This window comes from Petromyzon marinus, chromosome 2 (genome assembly GCF_048934315.1).
Source record: "Petromyzon marinus isolate PM22_M1 ecotype Great Lakes invasive population chromosome 2, UKy_Petmar_22M1.pri1.0, whole genome shotgun sequence".
NCBI classification, from domain to species: Eukaryota; Metazoa; Chordata; class Hyperoartia; order Petromyzontiformes; family Petromyzontidae; genus Petromyzon; species Petromyzon marinus.
The window spans coordinates 10,967,397-10,987,814 of NC_133668.1; the positions used below are offsets into that span (position 1 = coordinate 10,967,397).

Sequence of the window (20,418 nt, forward strand, 5' to 3'; positions counted from 1 at the left end):
CCTAAATGGAAATTCCCTGGATTGGTCTTTGGCAGAATTGCCAGTGATTAACCCAATTCGAGTATTATGGTTTACATGCTACATTAGTGTGTTTAAACTTTAAACACGACATCTGATAGGGTGTGTAACTCTTTGGGACTAATAAAGCACAAGTAGCTTTACATTTACGTGTAAATTGTGAACTTGTGACCTACATTCCATCCATGGCACCTGTGTCGATTCATTCAAGGCGCTACAGATAGCAGATGGAAGCAGCTGTTTGTTTTCTTCACCCATGAAGCTTTCATTTTGCTGTCATGGATCGTATGTCACACAATCGACTGGACAGTATCATAGGGTAGAAGAACTGTACCTCACACAATACTCAACCAAACTCTTCATGGGAAAACATTACGTTAAGATTTTACACTTTTTTTATTTTTTCTGCAGTTCATTACGCAGCATTTGGATACACCACACCGTGCTGCAGATGGAAGAACACAAACAAATTATTTCGTTAAAAAAAACCTTGTAGGCTGTTTCCTTTTTTGGTTCGCTGACAAGAATGAATTTGTCAATCTCATCTTTCCACTGGTTAATTTTATCATGACCTGCCTGTCTCAAGGACGTTGTGCAAGACTTTACTGGGCCTGTTGTGGCCATGCAGCTTTTTTCTTGTTGAATATCTTTGTCTATAATTAATGTACATCCTGTCTGTGTGTTTAGCTATGTAATTTACAAAATGATGCATGTGCTGCATGCCAATTTCTCTGCTGATTTAGCAGTTTTAATTTGGTGCTCAAAGATGCGTGCTCAATTCACATATATATCTATTCTTAGGTTTAATTTTACTTAGAACAATTGTTTATGAAGTAGAAAAATACTTTTCTAAGATATCGCATTTGTCATACTATACTCTATTGCACATGTCTGCAGTACATGTATTTTGAAAGTCATTCCAGGACAATATCTAATCTTGTTACTGTGCTGTTTGGGTTGTGGTTGGAACAAATCGAGTGCATCCTGCACTGCTGCCGATCGATGATGATCCATTACATCCAGATCTTCCATTAGGCAAATTGGCCCTAAGCCTGATATACCTACATTTAGATGTAAAGTCTCATCACGATTTCCAGTCATGTTGACATAGATTATTTTAGTCTAAAATACTGTATACTTGTATACTTAATCACCTCGTCTAAGACAGGAATAGCTCATTTTGGTCCCTCGACTTATAGTAAATCGAGATAATGATGTGCTAAATTAAAGCAAATATAGTACTGTACATGAGAAACATGAAATTTCTGAAAAAGTAATGCTGCACATTTTGTTTTAGGCAATCTTTGGTTTGTCATAGCTTATTCTATGATCGCCTCTGAAGGCATACATGACAACAATAACTCAACACATTCGTCAATAACATTGCATTTAAAAGAAAAAAAGTATATATTATGTGACGTTTTTGGCAATGGCCCTTTTTCACAGCACATATAGTTACGTAAAATAAGCAATCATACGGAATGACTTAATTGGGTAAACTTCATGCATTATGTATTAAGTACGTTGCTAAAAAAATTGAGAGTTTTGTGACAGGTTATATATACGTTTAGATTTACAACTGGTAAAATGCCATTCATCTAACAGATTTAAAAAAACATCGTTGTAAGATTTGACAGAAATTTTCTTCAATTGTGTCTCATAGCAAATTAGCTGAGAGGATACCTTGATATAATTGGTGAACACTGTCATCTTCATTCGGACCTAAACATTCACCAGTAATAGCTTAACTATGGCTGCAACACAAATTACTTTATGATCTACAGCACATGTAGCAAATGGTTTCAAAAAGACAGTAAACATTAAGCAGTATTAAATTGTGCAGTTTGACACGTAGGCTTTTGCGACCAATATTATCCAAAAGAGAAGTTTTTTTTAGTTAAATTCCTGCAATATCAATAAAATTATCTGGCATTCAGCATATCATAGAGTGCATACAGTGCCACACGCCCACAACAGGCTTAGATTTTCACGTTACTGAAGGGTTATAACAATATGGCGCAGTGTCTCAGCTTATTCCAAGTTTGTGATTAGCGAGTTAATGAAAATGAATAGATACCCTTCAAGCTGTGAACTGATCGTTATGTTAATGTACAAATACAACATGTATACAATGGATAATGTGTTTCCTTTTAAGCCAGTCTACGAATAGCTTTTGTGCAGAATCGATGCACAAGTGTGCCTTTTAAAAAATAATTATAACACTCTAAAAGGTACACTTATTTAATAAAAAAAATATTCACAGTCCAGTATTTGCATAAATAACATTTGCTAAGAAATTGTACTTTAGCCTAAATACAGTGATATCTTACAGTAGAACCTCTCTTATCCGCAATTATGTGGGGGATGACCATCACAGATCCTGCTACATTGTCTGCATACCCCCTCCCCCCCCCCCACAAAAAATGCAGATGCAGATTACAGAGAATGGGAAGCATATGGACGCGGATAGTAGTTTTTTTTGTCAGAGTCGTGTGTAAAATAGGGTTGCGGGCAAGATGAGTTGTTCTGTAAATCCATTCTCGTTTACGTCATCGTAAAGAAGAGTCCACAAAAGCAAGTCGGGCGGTGGGTGTACAGAGAGCAAGAGAGAAGTTGTTGACGCCCGTCAAGCTCATGATTCACGACTGCACCCCCTGATGGAGAAGGCGGGGCGATGCCTCTTTGATTGACAGCCCAGGAGGAGCTCCGGGCCATCCCACGAGAGGGACAATCCGGCGACGCGGCTCTTTCACCAACTATCTCGTGTGGTTAGACGAGGCATATTCAGAAAGAAGCAGTCACCCAGTTGCTTTGTTCACAGGCTGTGTGTAAATAAAAGTACAGACTACGCACCGCAATAGCCCCTTTTTTTAAATTTCTTTGTTTGGTTTGTTGGAGGCATTTCCACAGGGAGGTCTTGAGCGTGTTCCTCACTGTTAATCATCCGGAAGAGTTCGGTATGTATGTATGTATGCGTGCTTTTGTTTGCTTCGATATGTAACCAGTAGTGCCGAGCGTTGAATTGTTTGATTGTACTGTATTGTGTAACACGACCTCTTTGTGTGAGAGAGTGTGTATGTGCCGATTGGGCGTGTGGCGTGCGTGCTGCGGGCTAAACGTGAGTCGCAATGTGAAATTGTGCTGAGTGTACAACCAGCTCACGGTCGTTTCGAGTATCGTACGATGTTAGTCATGAGCTTGTTTTGAAAGGGTAGGAGAGAAACAGGTTTGACGACATAGAGGGATCCGTGTGGGCAATATACAGTGGCGTATCTATGGATACTCAATACAGGTTTTTTTTTGGGGGGGGGGGGGGTGAGATCGCGTAAATATATAAATGTGTCGTTAAACCCGCCACCACCCGACACAGCCAATTAGCAAGGTTTGTCACGTAAACAGAACGTGGCCAATTCGTCACTAGCACAGCACACTGGTTGTGTATTGGAGAGCAAAGCCACACCGTTTAAAGTATGAGTACGACGTTTCGACAGTAATTTCAACTAGCTTAATCATCATTACTAGTGTTGTACCAGTAACGAATTGGCGTGTCCTTTTTTACGCGACAAACCTTACTAATTGGCTGTGTCGGGTGGTGGCGGGTTTAACGACACATATAGGCTCGGATAAGAAGATGAACTAAAAGACAGGAAGGATGCCGTTACCTTCTGCGACAAATGAACCTTATGGCGGTGACCCCGCGGAATGTCCCTGATGCAGTCAGTTTTAGTCTGTTGATGGTCGGCGACGCAACAATCGACTCATCTCGACGAGCTATACACCACGACAAGCTGTACACCACGACGACAAGCTGTACACTACGACGAGCTGTACACCACGACGAGCTGTACACCACGACGACGAGCTGTATACACTACGAGCTGTAGTCACGATGCACCGCTGCGGTGCGTGCCGCGAGCTTTCAGGGTTTCAGCGCAATCGTCCTCGCTGCGTTTCGACATCGCAGAGTTGCACCGATTTCGGATTGATTGGTACCCCAGTCGCGGAGCAGAGTAACACCCCTGGGGAAAAAATAGTGTCCCAGAAATAAAGTATTTAATTGCCTCGGCCATGTTGTATTATTTGGTACCCCGGAGTCACGCCATAAGGATCGAATACCCAACCCCTGAGCTTTTGTCCCGGAATCTGTGGTACTGAAGACTTTGTCGGTCCAAAACAGCAACAGTATGTATATGTGCATAGCATTGATGTATGCTTTGTTTATATATATTTCCTGCTATTTTTTTGAAATAGCCCAGGTTGAATTTGTGTTACCGCCTGACAGAGACAAACTCCAAGCTGCATTTTTTTAGATTTTATTGTTTTATTTTATTATTTTATTCTCATTCTACGTGACTTTACCGAAAGAACCAAAGAAGATGAATCCAAGCTGCATGTTATGTCTTTGCATTTGGATGCTTGCCCCCTCTTTTCTCTGGGCCTGATGAAGACCGCTTGTGTTGCGATCAAAACGTCGTGGGTTTTTTGCATTTATTTTCAATTTATTATTTTGTATTTAATTTTGTTATCTTTTATTTTATTTTCGATCTACGTGACTTTACTGAAAGAACCAAGAATATGTTATGTCCGTTATGCCTGGATTATTGGTCAGATGTGTAATGGGTTCGATTGAGGCGCACACTCAACTTGGAGGCAACACTATTTATTAACGCATAACAACCAGCGGGAACGTTATACACAGGGTGCTGACCACCGTTCCTAATCTCACTAACACTCGGGGAGGGAATACTACATAGCGTGACCAGGACAGGTTAACGGGCTGCCTGGTCACGGACAACTGCTGTGGCGTGGCCGTCTCCGCCCCAGGCCACGCCCCCCTTCTCGATCCTTCGGGAAGGTCCGGGCCCCCAACCACGTGACCCCCAAGCTCCCCCCTGGGGCCCCTTGCCCCCCCCCTTTATCCGGTCACGTGTCCTGTTGGGTTCACGCAGAGTGTCACGGCCTGACACGACCCCCGTGACACCCGCCTACAGTACCCATATCGAGCCAACACATATGTAAGATCATTTAAACGGAATTCAAGAACATATCCCTGCTGGCATTACTCAATTGACAAGAGCAAGTGTAACCAATAGGGTGTTGTCCACATTCACACATGAGTGGGACGCAATGTACAGGGTGGTCCCGATGTGTTGTGACCCTCCCCCCCCATTTGATCGTCTAAAACGTAATATGTTGTGTGAAAATATAAATCAATAAGCAAAATAAAAAATGCACGGGGTCAATTAATGCGGGGTCACATGACATCTGGACCATCGCCCTGTTTACATGGCCTACCCCACAGGGCCGCCTCAGTGCTGCTGATCTCTGGAACAACCACCATTTGTTGACTACTCTTGTTATCCAATCAGGGAAGCAGCTTGCAGTGACTTCTAACTGTGGCAAACTAAAAGCGAAATATAACTGTCCTGTTGTCACAGGGCAATGCGGTGATGCGTCGATCAATATAGGCCACTGCAGCAGAACACTGTCGTTAGATGTGCATGGCGTTTATGCACCTGGGAGTAGCTCGGGTTCCTGTTTGTGCTGTAATGGGGAACTCAATGCCTCTTGCGCCCAGGAGACGAAGTTGTTATCCTTGATTTAATTACCATTTACATGGAACAGTTTGCACATAGGGGCCGTCCATAAATGACGTCACGCACCTAGGGGGGGGGTGGGGGTCAGACATTTGTGACGATGGGAGGGGGGGGGGGTTGAGAAATGTGACGTCACATAAAAATGCGCAACTTTAAATAAATATAGACAACACGTTCTACTTAATTAAGTAGACTTTTTAATAAATGTTTTCTCCTACAACATCAGAGTGCAGCGCCACATTAAATATGCACTACAATGGCAATAGTTTAAAGCGATTTGAAGCATGTTTAAATTTTTTGGGGATGGGGCAGCGCTTTGTGGCGTCATTTTAGGGGGGGTCTGTCCAAAATCGCGTGACGTCATTTATGGACGGCCCCATACTCAGTGTTGCAGCATCAGTTGGGAATTTCCCAATGTAGGGTTTTAGAGCAGAGTGCGCGGTTTAAGTGCTCTTATTGTATGAAAATATCTCGCCAATTTACCCCTACAAAAGTACTTTTTAGTGACCGTATTGAATGCCTCTTCAGTTGATCAAGAACATTGTGATGCTGCGTTTGCATTGGCGCGCGAGCACAAACGACGAATACTCAACGCATTCGTCAATTACACTGCCCTAACGAGGAAAATGTAGTGTACATATGCATACTGTAATGGGCGATATTTAGACATGAAAAATGACGGGCCGTTAGAATCATCGGCGAGTGCATAAGTCAATAGCAACACCGCCTTAAAGTGGAGACAAAATATAGTAGGTGACGTGGTAAAATGTGCCCCTTCATCCCTGCTTTGTATAAGGCCCTATTATTTGTTTTCCGCTTGAGGGAAATGTTGACAAATGTGTTGAGTTTGTTCCCTTTTCAGCTTCTATGCAAATGGGTATTTTAGCGTCACTCCTTGAGCAGGGAGGGGAATGCAAAGCGTGTGGAGGATAGCGTGCAACATTCCAGCGCCAAAAATAGAATGTCCCCGTGGGTTTTCAATAATGGGAGACAGCAGTGCAGTTTAACTAGTGCAGTGCGACTTGTATACCTCTTAGTTAAGGTACGACTACAACACATTCATGTCTTTTTACCCTGATAAACTAATTACACTAATCACGTGATATATTCGACGTTTCTTCTAAATCTTGATATTGTTGTAATTAATGGAATTTGTAATGTGCAATTGTATTCAGGGACTGTGTTGTCTGCTGTGGACTGGGACTGTTGTTATTTTGCTGCTTCACCAAAGCTTGCATTTATAGTTGAAAAATCGGCAGGAATTGATCTACTCTTGCAATTTGTACGTACTTACATACTTATTTTCCACGTATTAATGACTTGCTTACCCATACATAATTTGCACTCAACGTACATTATGCATGTGCATTATGCGAGCCCTTTGATCTTGACCTTCCTGTCCATTGTGTGTATTAAAATAGCCTTACCAACTGGTAAACCCCATTGAAGTATGGTGCCCTTTATAGGCATGCATTTAAATAATGTATTATTTGATGATTCGCTTCCACGCTGCACGAAGGCGGTAGCTATCCGAACGGTTAAAATAATTTTTATTTCTTTCAATTTCGAAAGATTCTCTAATTAGTTTTGGCCAGTAGTAGCTAATTATGCACAGAACTTCAACATCAAAATCAATTGAGTGTCCTTGTTGGCACGCGTGTTCTGCTACTACTGATAGTTGTATTTGGGAGCATTAAAATTTCTCTGATGCTATTTTAGTCTCGTGCTGATCATTCATCCTGTTTGCCCAACATAACATTTGCCACATGTGCAGTTAATCTTGTACACACCTTCTGTTCATCTTCTTTGGTTCTTTCGGTAAAGTCACTTTGAATGAGAATAAAATAATAAATTTATCAAATAAAATAACACAAAATTCTCACGACGTTTCGGCCACAACACAAGTGGCCGAAACGTCGTGAGAATTCTATTGTGTTATTTTACTAATTAATTATTTTATTCTCATTCTACGTCACTTTACCGAAAGAACCAAGAAGATGAATCCCTGCAGTCACGAAAGCTTTATATCGAAATTACACCTTCTGTTGATAGCTTCTGTAATACAGCTTTTGTACCAGATATTAATTTCTGTATTTTATGTACCGTGCCAAATCTGACTCGGATGTTTTGTTTTACCAAACATATGGCTAGTTTATCAGTTACTCCCCAAATGTACGGTATTTTGATCATTTAAATTACTTGTGCAGTTTCAATGCTCGTGTTATTTGATTTGGTTTTGGCATTCTATGCCCTGTTGATTTGTGCATCATTGTAACCGTTCATTTGCAGCGCTTGTTTAACATGTTGAATTTCACTTTTCAGACTGTCACCATCTGACACTTTTTTAGCTCATGAATGAGCATCTTGATAAGAGCAGATTTCTGTGTGGGGTGATGGTGTGGCTCTGCATTCAGATAGGTGTCACTATGTGTTTTCCTTTTGGTTATTTTACCATTTCAACCCCATCCAACCAGAATATCTAGAAATTGTAGACTTCTGTCAGCTTCATCTTCCATGGTGAACTGGATGGGTTTTGCAAGTTGAGATTATTTAGAAATGTGTACAGTTTATCTTTGCCGTGTGACCAGACCACCAATGTGTCATCCACTTATCTAAACCAAGCAGAGGGTTTGTGTGCTTGAAGCTATTGCTTTTGTTTCAAAATCTTCCATGTATAAATTCACTATCACAAGAGACAAAGGAGAGCCCATTGCTGCTCCTTCCTTTTGTTTATAGAAGTCACCTATCGAATAGGTTCTCTCCTTTTTTCTGGCAACAAACAGGTGTTGAGATGTTAAAACACCAAACTGAAATCTTTTACAAGGAATCATGTCTGCATTAACCACAATACTTGTCAGAATGCAAGCACAAAGCATACTCTGATAATATATGCATTCTTTGCAACTGATTGGTCCACACCAGAGACAGCTTCATTTTGAGCCTAGTCTCAAAACGGTGTTAGACCAGAGGACGCCAAAAGGCGTACAGCACAAAGACAAGCATTATCAGAGTAATGAGTGCTCGGGGCGAGCAGCTACATCATAGGACCTCCTTTGCCAGTACCAAAATATGAGGACCAATCAGTTTCAAAGACAATGCATATATTATTAGTGTTTTATTTTGCATTCTGACCACAAGTATCGTGGATAATGCAGACATGATTCCTTGTAAAAGGTTTCAGTTTGCTGTTTTAACATCTCAACACCTGTTTGTTGCCAGAAAAAAAGGGGAAAACCTATTATCTATAACCTTCCTCTGGGTTGAAATTGTCTCTGTGTCTGTATATATGGATGGCTTCATGAACGAATCTTTGTTGATGGCCAGTAGGCTTCCAAAGTACCATCGTCTTAGAGAAAGCAATTTCATGTGATCCAGCCACATTAAAATAATGATCAGCCACAGCAGAAGTGTTGGTCCTACCGTGTTCCAAATCTGCCTTATGTTCACGAACACGATCCGAGACACGTCACTTAGTTTCCCCAATGTAACTGCTGCCGCAGATACAGCTTAGTGTATAGACGCCGGGATATTGCATGTCAGGAATCTTGTCCTTCACAGATGGGATCAGATCACACATTTTATATATATTATGCTATTATTTAATGTATTTTCTCTTTCTACGTGACTTTACCGAAAGAACCAAAGAGTGTATATACTGTGTTACATCGGACCTGGATCTTGTGTTTGTTCATGATTTTGGAAATATTTTTTGGTTACCCCTGCTATGTATGGCAGGGTGATGGTTTTGATTTGATCCTCAGGTGGCTCCTTCCTCACGGTTTGGGTGTGATGGCTTTGCGGATCGTGTAGTCAGAATATCCATTCGCCTTGAGAGCTTGGTGTACGCGTTGGAGTTCACGAGTTAGGTGTTCATGGTCGGAGATACATTGAGCTCTATGGTGTAGCGTTTTGATGAGGAAATTCTTCTGGGATGGATGGTGGTGGGAATCAGGTTTTAGGTAGGCGTCAGTATTGGTTATTTTCATGTAGACAGAATGGCTCATTGAGCCATCTGGTGTCTTTTTTATTAGGACATCCAAGAAAGGTAGCATGCCATCCTTTTCTACCTCCATGGTGAATTTGATGGCTGGGTGTATGGAATTGATGTGGTTGAGGAATTGGTTTAGAGCCGGTCGGCCATGTGGCCAGATGACAAACGTGTCATCTACGTACCTCTTCCACAGGGATGGGCATAGAGTGGATGCCTGAATGGCATCCATCTCAAATTTTCCCATTAAAATATTTGCTACAACCGGAGGTAAGGGAGAACCCATTGGAGTGCCTTCAGTTTGTTTGTAGAATGTTCCATTCCAGTTGAAGTATGTATTGGTGAGGCAGTGTCCCACCAGGGCCAGTACATCAGCATTCAATGATTGCAATGGTGTCGGCCACAGGTACTTTCGTGAACAAAGAACTACATCGAACTTCACGAGTAAATCATCTGGGGACAGTGAGATGTCTTTAATTGACAATACCAGGTGAGTTGAGTTAAGTACAGAAGAGGTGGTCTTACCAGTGAATGGCTGTAAGGTCTCAGACAGATATCGGACCAGTTTTTAGGTGGGTGAGCCAATGGTGGAGACGATGGGATGAAGGGGTATACCTTCTTCATGGATTTTTGGTGAGCCATATAATCTGGGTGGTCTAGCAGCAGAATGTTTGAAGGAAAGCCGTTTGGTCTGTTCAATTAATGAAGCTGAATCATTGATGTTATTGTTCGCTATTGTAACGAGGTTGTTATTGGAATCTCTCATTTTTTGTGTAACTACCATCATTAAGTAGGTCCCGAATTTTGTTATTGCCACGGTTTTGTTCATGATGACAATGGTATTGCCCTTGTCAGCTGAGAGGATGACGATATCATCCCTCTTTTTCAATTGAGATAACTCAAAACGCTCATCCTTACTGATGTTGCTGACTGGTATCTTAGCGTCATGGGACCTCCTTTGCCAGTACCAAAATGTGAGACTAGGCTTTCCCCTTTTTTCTGGCAACAAACAGGTGTTAAGATGTTAAAACACCAAACTGAAACCTTTTACAAGGAATCATGTCTGTATTAACACTGTTTTGAGACTCGGCTCAAAAGAAAGCTGTCTCTAGTGTGGACTAATCAGTTTCAAAGACAATGCATATATTATCAGAGTATTTTTTGTTTGCATTCTGACCACAAGTATTGTGGTTAATGCAGACATGATTCCTTGTAAAAGGTTTCAGTTTGGTGTTTTAACATCTTAACACCTGTTTGTTGCCAGAAAAAAAGGGAAAACCTATTCTGGTATCTTAGCGCTTTTGAGGTGAGGGTTGCAGCGATTTCAGATCTTGTCACGCCTGCAGTGATGTGCCCCAAACCCTTAAGAGCTACATCGACCTGGGCAATGATGTCATCCACTGGGATGTGTTTGCGGGTGACTGCAAAGTTTAACCCTTTAGCTACAACCAAATTTAGACCATCGGAAATTGGGCTATTACTCAGATTAATAACAACCTTGTCAACTTTTGATTTAAAGCTTTTGTGACTGCAGGGATTCATATTCTTTTGAAACTGTTCTTGCTGTGGTTTTCACACCTGATGATGATTGCTTGTGTTGCAGTCGAAACGTCGTGATAATTTTATTGTTTTATATTTGTATTATTTTATTTCCCTTCTACGTGACTTTACCGAAAGAACCAAGGATATGAAACCTTGTCAACGTCTAACTTTTTAATTTGTGGATCTGGTTTCTTCTTGGAAAGGAGGTTGAACTTGGAAATCAGGTTATATTTACATTTAGCTGACATTGTAGCGGCTGAAGAAGCAGTCATGTTATCTACATGCGTAGTGAATGTCACTGTGTAGTGCCGGCCTTGCGAGGCTACGGTGGATAATGTTGTCATTATGTGTAGCCCAGTTACTGGGCGTAGTACCAGCCCTAGCGGGGCTTTGGTGAGCGCTGGTTAGCGCAGAGGCACCACACACAGTGTGCGGTGCGGGCTCCCGGTGACGGCGCCCGCACCGGGCCTTCCAGGACGGACGAGCCCATACCTGCCTGGAGGCCCGGCATCGCGTACTCGCTCAAAGACTCGATTTGCATGATCCCCATGCACTGCACACTCCCACACCGTCATGGGTTGTCGTGCTCGCATGAGTCGTGGCGAGTATTTGGCTGATCCTGCTCGCCATCGATCTCACGGGCGTTGTTACACGATGTGGGTGGGATATGTTGATTGACGCGATTTTTTGGGTTGTGTTATTGTTGGAGCACACTTGCTTGTATGTCCGTCGGTTGCTTGCTTGTGGGGGAGTTGGCAGCCGGGACAGCTGGATGCTACGGAGGGGAGGGTGAGAGGAAGGTTATAGACTCATCAGTCATTGGAAAGATGTCATCAACCATTTTGGGTCATGACTTGACTTGTGTTTTCTTGTCAATCAACCTCCACCATCACCAGTGTGATGTGTGGAGCGGGGTGCAGGGATTTTTGCTGCTGCATTGGCATTGTTGCTGCATTGGCACTCGTGGAACGCCGATGTTCTTGGTGCTGTTGATAGCTACATTGGCATTGTTGTTGCATTGGTACTCGTGGCACCACCCATACTCCTGGTGCTGTTGATACACTTGGGCTATGCCCATCCCCAAACCTTAATAGACATCTTGCCTTTAGAGGCTGACTTCTTTGCCTGATGACGAACGCTTGTGTTGCGATCGAAACGTCGTGATATTTTTAATCACTTTATTTTTTTTTCTTTCTATATACCTGACTTTACCGAAAGAAGCATAGAATAGTTGTAATTACTGGCAAAACGTCGTACTCAGATTGTAAATGTTGTAGCTTGGCTCTCCAATACACCGGTATGCTGTACTCGTGACAAATAGGCATGTTCGGTTTACGTGAAAACCCTTACTAGTTGACTGTGTCGGGTGGTGGCGGGTTTTAACGACACATTTATATATTTACGCGATCTAACCCAAAAAACCTCTTTCGAATATTGGTCGCGAAAGCCTACTACGTGTTAAACAAACTTTTGTATGTTTACATATTTTTTACATCTGTTCACTAGCTTAACACATTTAAACATTGCAATATGTTCCTTGAGTCTTTTTTTTGCAAATAATTTGGAAACCTTAGAGCCTTTGCCACAAGTTGGTAAAGTACAGTACAAAATCATAAAGTAGGACTTCCATTACAATACTGTATTACAATTATGGTACAGGACTTAACACACTTTTCTGAAGTTATTTGTCTTTTTGGATCAAATACGCTTAAATGTGTGGCTTGCCAAAATTTTAACAATTTGACAAATGCAGATTCACTGCGAAACACATGTTTGTGATATTGCATTGGCAGTGGTGCATAAACACAACAAAAAACCCCTCAATAACACGATTTGGATAGAAATGTGCTATTAAGTAGTGCCATTATACCTGAAACATAGCCTGCATTTGTTTCCTTTTAGGGCAGTTTTTTGACGAATGTATTCACTTACTGTTTCATATAAAGGCATCACATAGCATCCCATCTCAGACGATATAATTGTTTTTAGATTGGAAGGCCATAAGTTAAATAGAGACGCTTTCCAATGATTTTATTGTTAACTAGAACATGTGCTTTTAATGATGGGGCTAAAAGCATTCGAGTCAATCCTGCTCAAGACTTGCATTTTCTGTGTGGTATTTAAATGCATGTTGGTATCATAAACCTGATGCTTAAATTGATATTGTTTATGCACTTTGACATATGAACCTTATGGCACGACCCCGGGGACTCATAAGCTCCCAGCTCTCGCATAAACATATTATAATGTAAACAAAAACTTTGCTCTTTTTCACCAATGTGTTTGAAGGATGGTGGCAAGTGTTGTCTTCATAATAAAGTTTTTTGGGTTAGATCGCGTTATTTATAAATGTGTCGTAACCCTCCACCACCCGACACGGCCAATCAGCAAAAAAAGTGTCACGTTGACAAAAGACAAATAGTTCACTACTTTAGCCCACCGGTGTGTTGAAGAGTGAATCCACAACATTTACAGTTTGAGTACGACACATTTATATATAACGCGATCTAACCCAAAAACCTTTATTATGAATAATATTGGTCGTGAAAGCCTACGTGTTAAAGTGTTGTCTTGTTAAACTATGCTTTTAAAACTGAAAACTACTTACCTGCAGTACCTCTATTTAAATAAACTATCGAATAATTGACACCCCTCTGTCAATCATCGTGTTTCTCAGTGTGGATTTGTGAACACACTTTGTAAACAGTACATAAAATAGTATGCGTTTTCAATGCGCTGTTCATATTGTAACAAGCGTTTATACCAATGTTACTCTAAAGAGTAGTGGGTTGCTGCTCCTCTTATCCGCATTCATACGAGCGATATGTGGGGACTATGGCTTAACCGCAAAAAAAACCTATCAGCACAGATGCATACGGACAAGAGAAGTATTATCAAACAGGAGGAATTAACGGTGCAACGTATATATATTTTATTATTTTATTGTTTCCCTTCTACGTGACTTTACTGAAAGAACCAAGAATATGAATCCCTGCAGTCACGAAAGCTTTAAATCAAAATTTGGTGCAACGTATCTCATCAGTTAAATATCTGCTGGTAATGGGATTGTCATCGATTGATCCTGGCTGAAAACATTGGTAGGTCACAAATAATAATGAAGATAAGAGAGCAGTTTCACTGTATTATTATGCTTACCGTTATGACAAATATAGGACTTACGTTGTGTAGGCAGTTTGAGCAGCTTTGGATAAGACTTATGATAATGCCCATACCCGAGCATGGAGTGCATTCGCTTGTTAAGATCATCTGCGCATTCGTCCTCGCTGCTTCGCTTGGACGACATGACAACAGAATGATCCGCGCCAGGTGGGTTGTGGCGTTTATGTGCGCGGTGGGACGGAGTCGCCAAAATGAATTACTTAATTAATTAATTACGATTTTTACTTCCGTTTATTCGGGACCCCGGGGTCCCTCCATAAGATTCAATTATTGTATCCATTGAAGCCACCTTTATGAATGTTATTTTGTTTTGTTCTTAAGGGACACAACAGTTATTGATGCTGTATCTCACTTGGTTTTAGCTTCAGCTGTCACCGTGGTTTTAGGCAGTTTTTTTTGTATTATTTCTTATATTCTATTTAGCAGTGTGTGCCCAAATATACATGTGGCTTCCTTTGTGTTTGTTCAAGTGATACCAAATAAAATGTGAAACGTATGCTTCACTGCAAACTGGTGGCATCCATTCTAAAAGTCATGGTACATTTGTTTTACTTCATAGCTGTAGTAACTGCATTTTTTTGGCCTGAAAAATTACAAAATTAAGACGTAATTCCAGGTGATAATGTTTGCTGTCACTGACAATGTCTGATGGATGCACAGGACATGCAAACTCGCGCCTAAAACGAGAGAGGTATGATAGAATCCATCCCAGCACCTACAATAATTATTAAAATTACAGTTCCTGAGCACAGACCCATATGTCAAAAATGTCAAGCAGCCAGCAATGCAGATGTAATAAAATATAAGTGAATTCGTTTCTTAAATCAAGCAAGGTTATAAGAACGATGGGATGGAATTCCATAGCACTTAGTATGCAACATATTCCAGTTAGGTATTGGCAGATTTCACATCTTCATGCTTGTTTTTGTTTCGTCACTGCAGATCTTGATGTGAGCGATCACGAGGTGCAGCAGGCCAACGTGCAGGGCTTTGTGGGCTGCCTCTCTCGCGTTCAGTTTAACTCTGCTGCTCCACTCAAGGCTGCCCTGAGGCAGCGATCGCTGTACATTGAGCAGCACTCCTCCTCGCCTGCTCCCATCGCCTCCCCAGTGTTCGTGCAAGGGCGGCTGGTGGAGTCCACCTGCATGGCATTATCCATGACCACCGTGCCCCCCACCACTAGCACGGACCTCTGGTCTTTGCCGGGTAGGCGCCTTTACCCTTGCAATGTGCTAGTGCAGCCCACTCACCTCGTACGCCCTCCAACCTTGGTTGTGCTCGCATAATACTTTGATGGACAGCTTGATGACCGTCACCACCACCCCCCCCCACCACAAAACATTCTTATTTAAAGATCATGTTATACAAATCGTGCCATCCCAGCTTTGTAGATTTTTCAGAATTACTACTGTAAAGCAATTATCACAACTTTACATTTAAAGCCAATTTTGACCTAATTAAAAAAATTGCTGTGTTGATGTCAGTTTATGTTGATTAATAGGCATATACAGTGTCTCGTTCGACAGAGGTATGTTTGGCTTGGTTGTGATTGGCTTTAAAACCGATATGCTCCTTATTTTCATTTCACTTTAAAATTTACAGGAGTAATAACCAAAATTATATCTTGCTGCACTTGCTAATGTACTCCACCCTGATTATTAGAATTTTAATTGTGTAATACAATAAATTATTTCACACACATAAAACACAATGAAAGCATACTACTTAGGATATGTACCTACTAGTTCATGAAGCCTGTCTCCGCTAGGACAACTTTCAATAAATATAATTAACATGACATGATTTTTGTCAATTTTTATCTATGATCAGACACTACTAACAACTCCAATAATTTGTATTTTTCCGCAAATATATAACAAAAATTGACGATCATCATGAAGTGCTAAATTTTTAGATTTCGTATTTTTTTTATTAGATAGAATAAGAAATATTGAATGTAATACTCTCGTGAGGGGAATTATTCAGATTGGAACATCATAAAATGCATATTATTTCATTCAAAACCACTTGAATACAAAATATCTCAAAAACAATAAAAGATAGAACCAATGGTTTTCACTTTAATTATATTTGCTGTTTAACGCTCTATCAAACGAAAACAAACGCAATCTTATATCTTGAACGGTTTCTGAATGACACGTACAAACATGTTTACGGGGCAATTAAAATCGAGATTTGGGGGCCTTAAAGTGAAAAATCTCGGATATTCTGATTTTTCCAAATTGTGTTCTAAAAGCTACCTATGTACAAAATTTAAGCTTTCTACCTTGTCGGGAAGTACCCTAGAGGTTTTTGAGACATACAGATTAAGGTCTTTATTTATATAGATTAGTTCACCAAATTGTTGGCGAGGAGTTAAATACCATGCCTATGCAGGAGGTCTTGGGTTCGATCCCAACCCTGACGCTTGTTTATTTGGAGTTTCCAGATTCTCCCTGTGGCCGCGTGGATTTTTTTCCAGGTCCTCCGGTTTTTCCTTCCACATTTAGAAACATGCGTTTTGGAGTATTTGGCTGTAATAAATGTCCACGTGATAAGCCACTTCGTGGAGCTATCATTTCTGACCAGGTAGCTTAAAAAAAAAAGCTATATTGCTCAGTGAGCCTTACATGGTAAAATAAAAAATAGATCTTCTTTGGTTCTTTCGGTAAAGTCACGTAGAATGATAATAAAATAATTAATTGATAAAATTAAATAACACAATAATATTATTGTGTTATTTTGTGTTATTTTATTTTATCAATTTATTATTTTATTATCATTCTACGTGACTTTACCGAAAGAACCAAAGAAGATGAATCATTGCAGTCACGAAAGCTTTAAATCGAAAAATAAAAAATAGATTTTAGTTTATTGGTATACATCATGCCTGGACAACTGTATTGGCTAAAACTGCTTTCTAACTATGGTAGCTCAAAAAAGTATTGAGTTTTCCTTCAGTGGACTTCTTTGCAATGCCTTTGTTCCTGATGTTCTGCAATGGCTTGCTCAGCGCAGACTGCCACTACAATCCTCATCAGCCATGTTCTATCCACAACTGGATGAATTCCTCACATTGTTGTAATCCGCGGTGGTCGGCATCTTGTTTGTGTTCCTTCCGTTTCCATTCTGTCATCAGTCTTGTATCTGTTGTCATCCTTCAAACAATGCGTTCTGTCAAAGCCCACTTGCATTTTTTAAGCCAACATGATGCCTTGAATCTGCTCTCTATTCCCCCATGTGTTTCTCTTTCTGTCTCTTGTCATGTGGTTTGCCCTCATTAAAAAAATGGTTAATTTCTTCATACATTTGGTCTACTTCTGCGTCTTCATGGCCTGTTGCTGTAGTCTTTATTTGCATTATCTCTAACTCTCAGCACAAAGTATAATGGTATTTTGTATTCCCAATTTGGCATGTTCTTTCACTTTTCCTTATGTTCCAGTGACAACTTCATTTGTGTCAAGAGAAGATGGGAAACCCCAGAGCAGTCCCATCAGCAGCAACACGGCCGTTGTTGGTGGTAAGGCTTCAGACACTCGTACATGGGCACAAAAACAAGGAGGAGCTCACATATCAGCAGCTTAGACTGCAGTACGCATACCATTTTGTGGTGCACTGTCTTTTTTGTGCTGGTAGCTGCCGTCAAATTGTTTTCACTTTTCTGCTTTTTTTTTCAAAGGAGTCATTGCCATGTCCATCCTGGTGATCCTGTGCATGCTCGCACTCATCGGCCGGTACCTGTTTCACCACAAAGGCACCTATCGCACAAACGAAGCCAAAGGCCTGGAGGCTGCCTCCACAACGCTGCAGAGTGAAGACCCCAACTTCCCGGAGAGCCTCAGTGAGAGTAGGAAGGAGTACCTCATTTGACGAACACTGACTCTCAACTTTTCCCCTTCCACCAACTGTGTTGTCCCTATGATGGCTTTCGTGTCACCCCCTCAACCACATGCAGTCTCTCTTCTCTCTTGACACTCTGCACCTCCCTCTCTGTGGCATTATTTTCCCTTTGCTAAGGATATTAACTGTGTATTAAAATGAAGTGCTATTGTGCTTTTCTCATGAGATGTTGAGCAAATGTTTACTGTCATTTCTGAAATGTCCCCAAATGCATTTTGTTATTATGTTATCTAGTAATAAATAAACAATATTTGTTCATCAGACATTGCACACCTTATTTTTGCATATCACAGATAATCACAGATGCACCAGAATTAAAAATTTATTTTAATCGAGATAGCATGAATTCACATGAAACATTTTTCACGTGCTTCATATATGTGTATCACTTGAAGGCCTCAATTAAAAATCAGACATTTCGCACCTGTTGAACCAATACCACGAAACCGATTTTCCTCTGCAAGATGCCATCATTACCGTTGGAAGTTGTAGATGATCTGTACCCACAAGATTATAGTTAGTAATGTGTAACATAAAAGTGTTACATTAAAGATCCATTTAACTTGTGTATAAAGTATATATTTTAATCTCAAATAGGTCATAACAAGGTTCATACAATCAACATTTTTATTTTGGCTACTAAAGGTTGTAGAATAACTTGTTTTGTGTGTTTGACCATGATTTGTTTAATCACACCAATCTAATCTGGTTTATGCCAAACTCTTTTTTTTACATCCATTGCGTTCAATATATGAGGTAAGATTTGTATTATGCAGAAATTAGATTTATTTTGGCCATTCACCTCACCTCTTCCTGTAATATTACTGCACAAGCAGCAGCTATTCATGGTGAACACAGATCAGGTATTCATGGTGAATACAGATTTTGTCGAAAATATGGGTGAGGAAAATTTCCATTTTAACGAGGTCTTGGGTCTGGTTATATTTTTTATTACATGGTTTCCTATCGTTAATATCAGCAACTGCAGATTCAGGGTTTTAATTGCAACTAATCGAACAATAAAACAATACTTTCCAAAAACATATTGCGATCACTAAAATAACTGGACCCATGACTCAGGATCTTAGTTGGTATAGCCTTAAATATTTACTTTTTATTAAGTATAATTGTTCAATTGCTTTAAGATAAGTTATGTACTTAAATCTGCTATCTGCTGCTGACTTTTAGTCATCCATTTTCATAATTAAATGTTGGACAGCACAAGAGGTGTGGTTGTTGCACTTTTGTTGAGTATACACAATTACATTTAAACAGACATGTTTAAAGGAAAAATGCATACGCAATCGTTTGACGGGTACTCATGAATAATTAAAATAACAGGTTTTACCATCCATCACCTGAAGAGCATGTTTACATCGACTCTTAATTTGTTTCGAAGATGTTTCGAGAACCGCGCGCCATTGCACTCATTTAAGCAATATTCACATGTGTGTGAACTGGATTAACTTGTGCTGATTGTGACACATTGGAGTGCATCACTGCGGAGGCTCTGGTGCTTGTAGGTGGGTAGTCGAAGCAGAGTTCAGTGTCCTGCTGGTGTGGCCATCACTGCCAGTGACCACATCTCCTTGGGTCACCAGTAAAGTTAAGGCAATTTGCATGTACAATGTATGTGTACATGTATTCAGAATTTATCATGCAAATTTCTCAAAATGTGTTTGCCAATTGTTTTATCACATGTTTAATATGGTAGGTGTCCTATTTAGATTACATATATCATCTGGATTTTCATTATGAATCATTTGAATGTATATAACATCTCAACATTGAATCATCTCAAGATACTCTTAATGCCCTTGCAAGGTGAAATTAACACGTTTAAATTGTAAATTGGAAAAGGAAACCGCTTTATTTGTCTGAATAGGCATATATCCACATGGGATGAGATGAAAATCTCTCGCAAGCATTGAAGGAGGACCCATTTGGATACCGACAAATCACATAGTCCAAATTGCCTGCGAGTCATTCAATCAATTTGTAGAGTCTCATCCATACATTGATTGGCCCCTCCTTCCTGAGGGTGTATAACGTGTTCAGCACCTCTTGTTAAAACACAATTGCATCATACCCATGGAATGAGCCACTTTTATCAGACATGTAGGGAACTTTGAATGTTTTACTTGCAGGTCTTGGGCAAGGTATAGACAACTCCATTCAAATATTATGCAGTTT

The 20,418-nt window shown here is 40.4% G+C and overlaps 1 protein-coding gene across 4 annotated transcripts in view; it reads left to right on the top strand.

Moving 5' to 3' along the window:
* The window catches only part of LOC116947701 (contactin-associated protein-like 2), a 153,975-nt gene extending 135,489 nt beyond the window's left edge, over positions 1–18,486 (top strand). Inside the window, exons 22-24 of one of the 4 annotated variants that reach the window (XM_032963715.2) lie at positions 15,268–15,531; positions 17,768–17,845; positions 18,005–18,486. In XM_032963715.2, coding sequence (XP_032819606.2) covers positions 15,268–15,531; positions 17,768–17,845; positions 18,005–18,195 — 533 coding nt within the window. In that variant the 3' untranslated portion in view covers positions 18,196–18,486. Of the gene's footprint in view, positions 1–2,447; positions 2,976–15,267; positions 15,532–17,767; positions 17,847–18,004 lie in introns of those variants that run through there. The other 3 variants (XR_004403718.2, XR_004403717.2, XR_012945316.1) reach the window with 3 other exon arrangements.
* Positions 18,487–20,418: the final 1,932 nt, after the last annotated feature.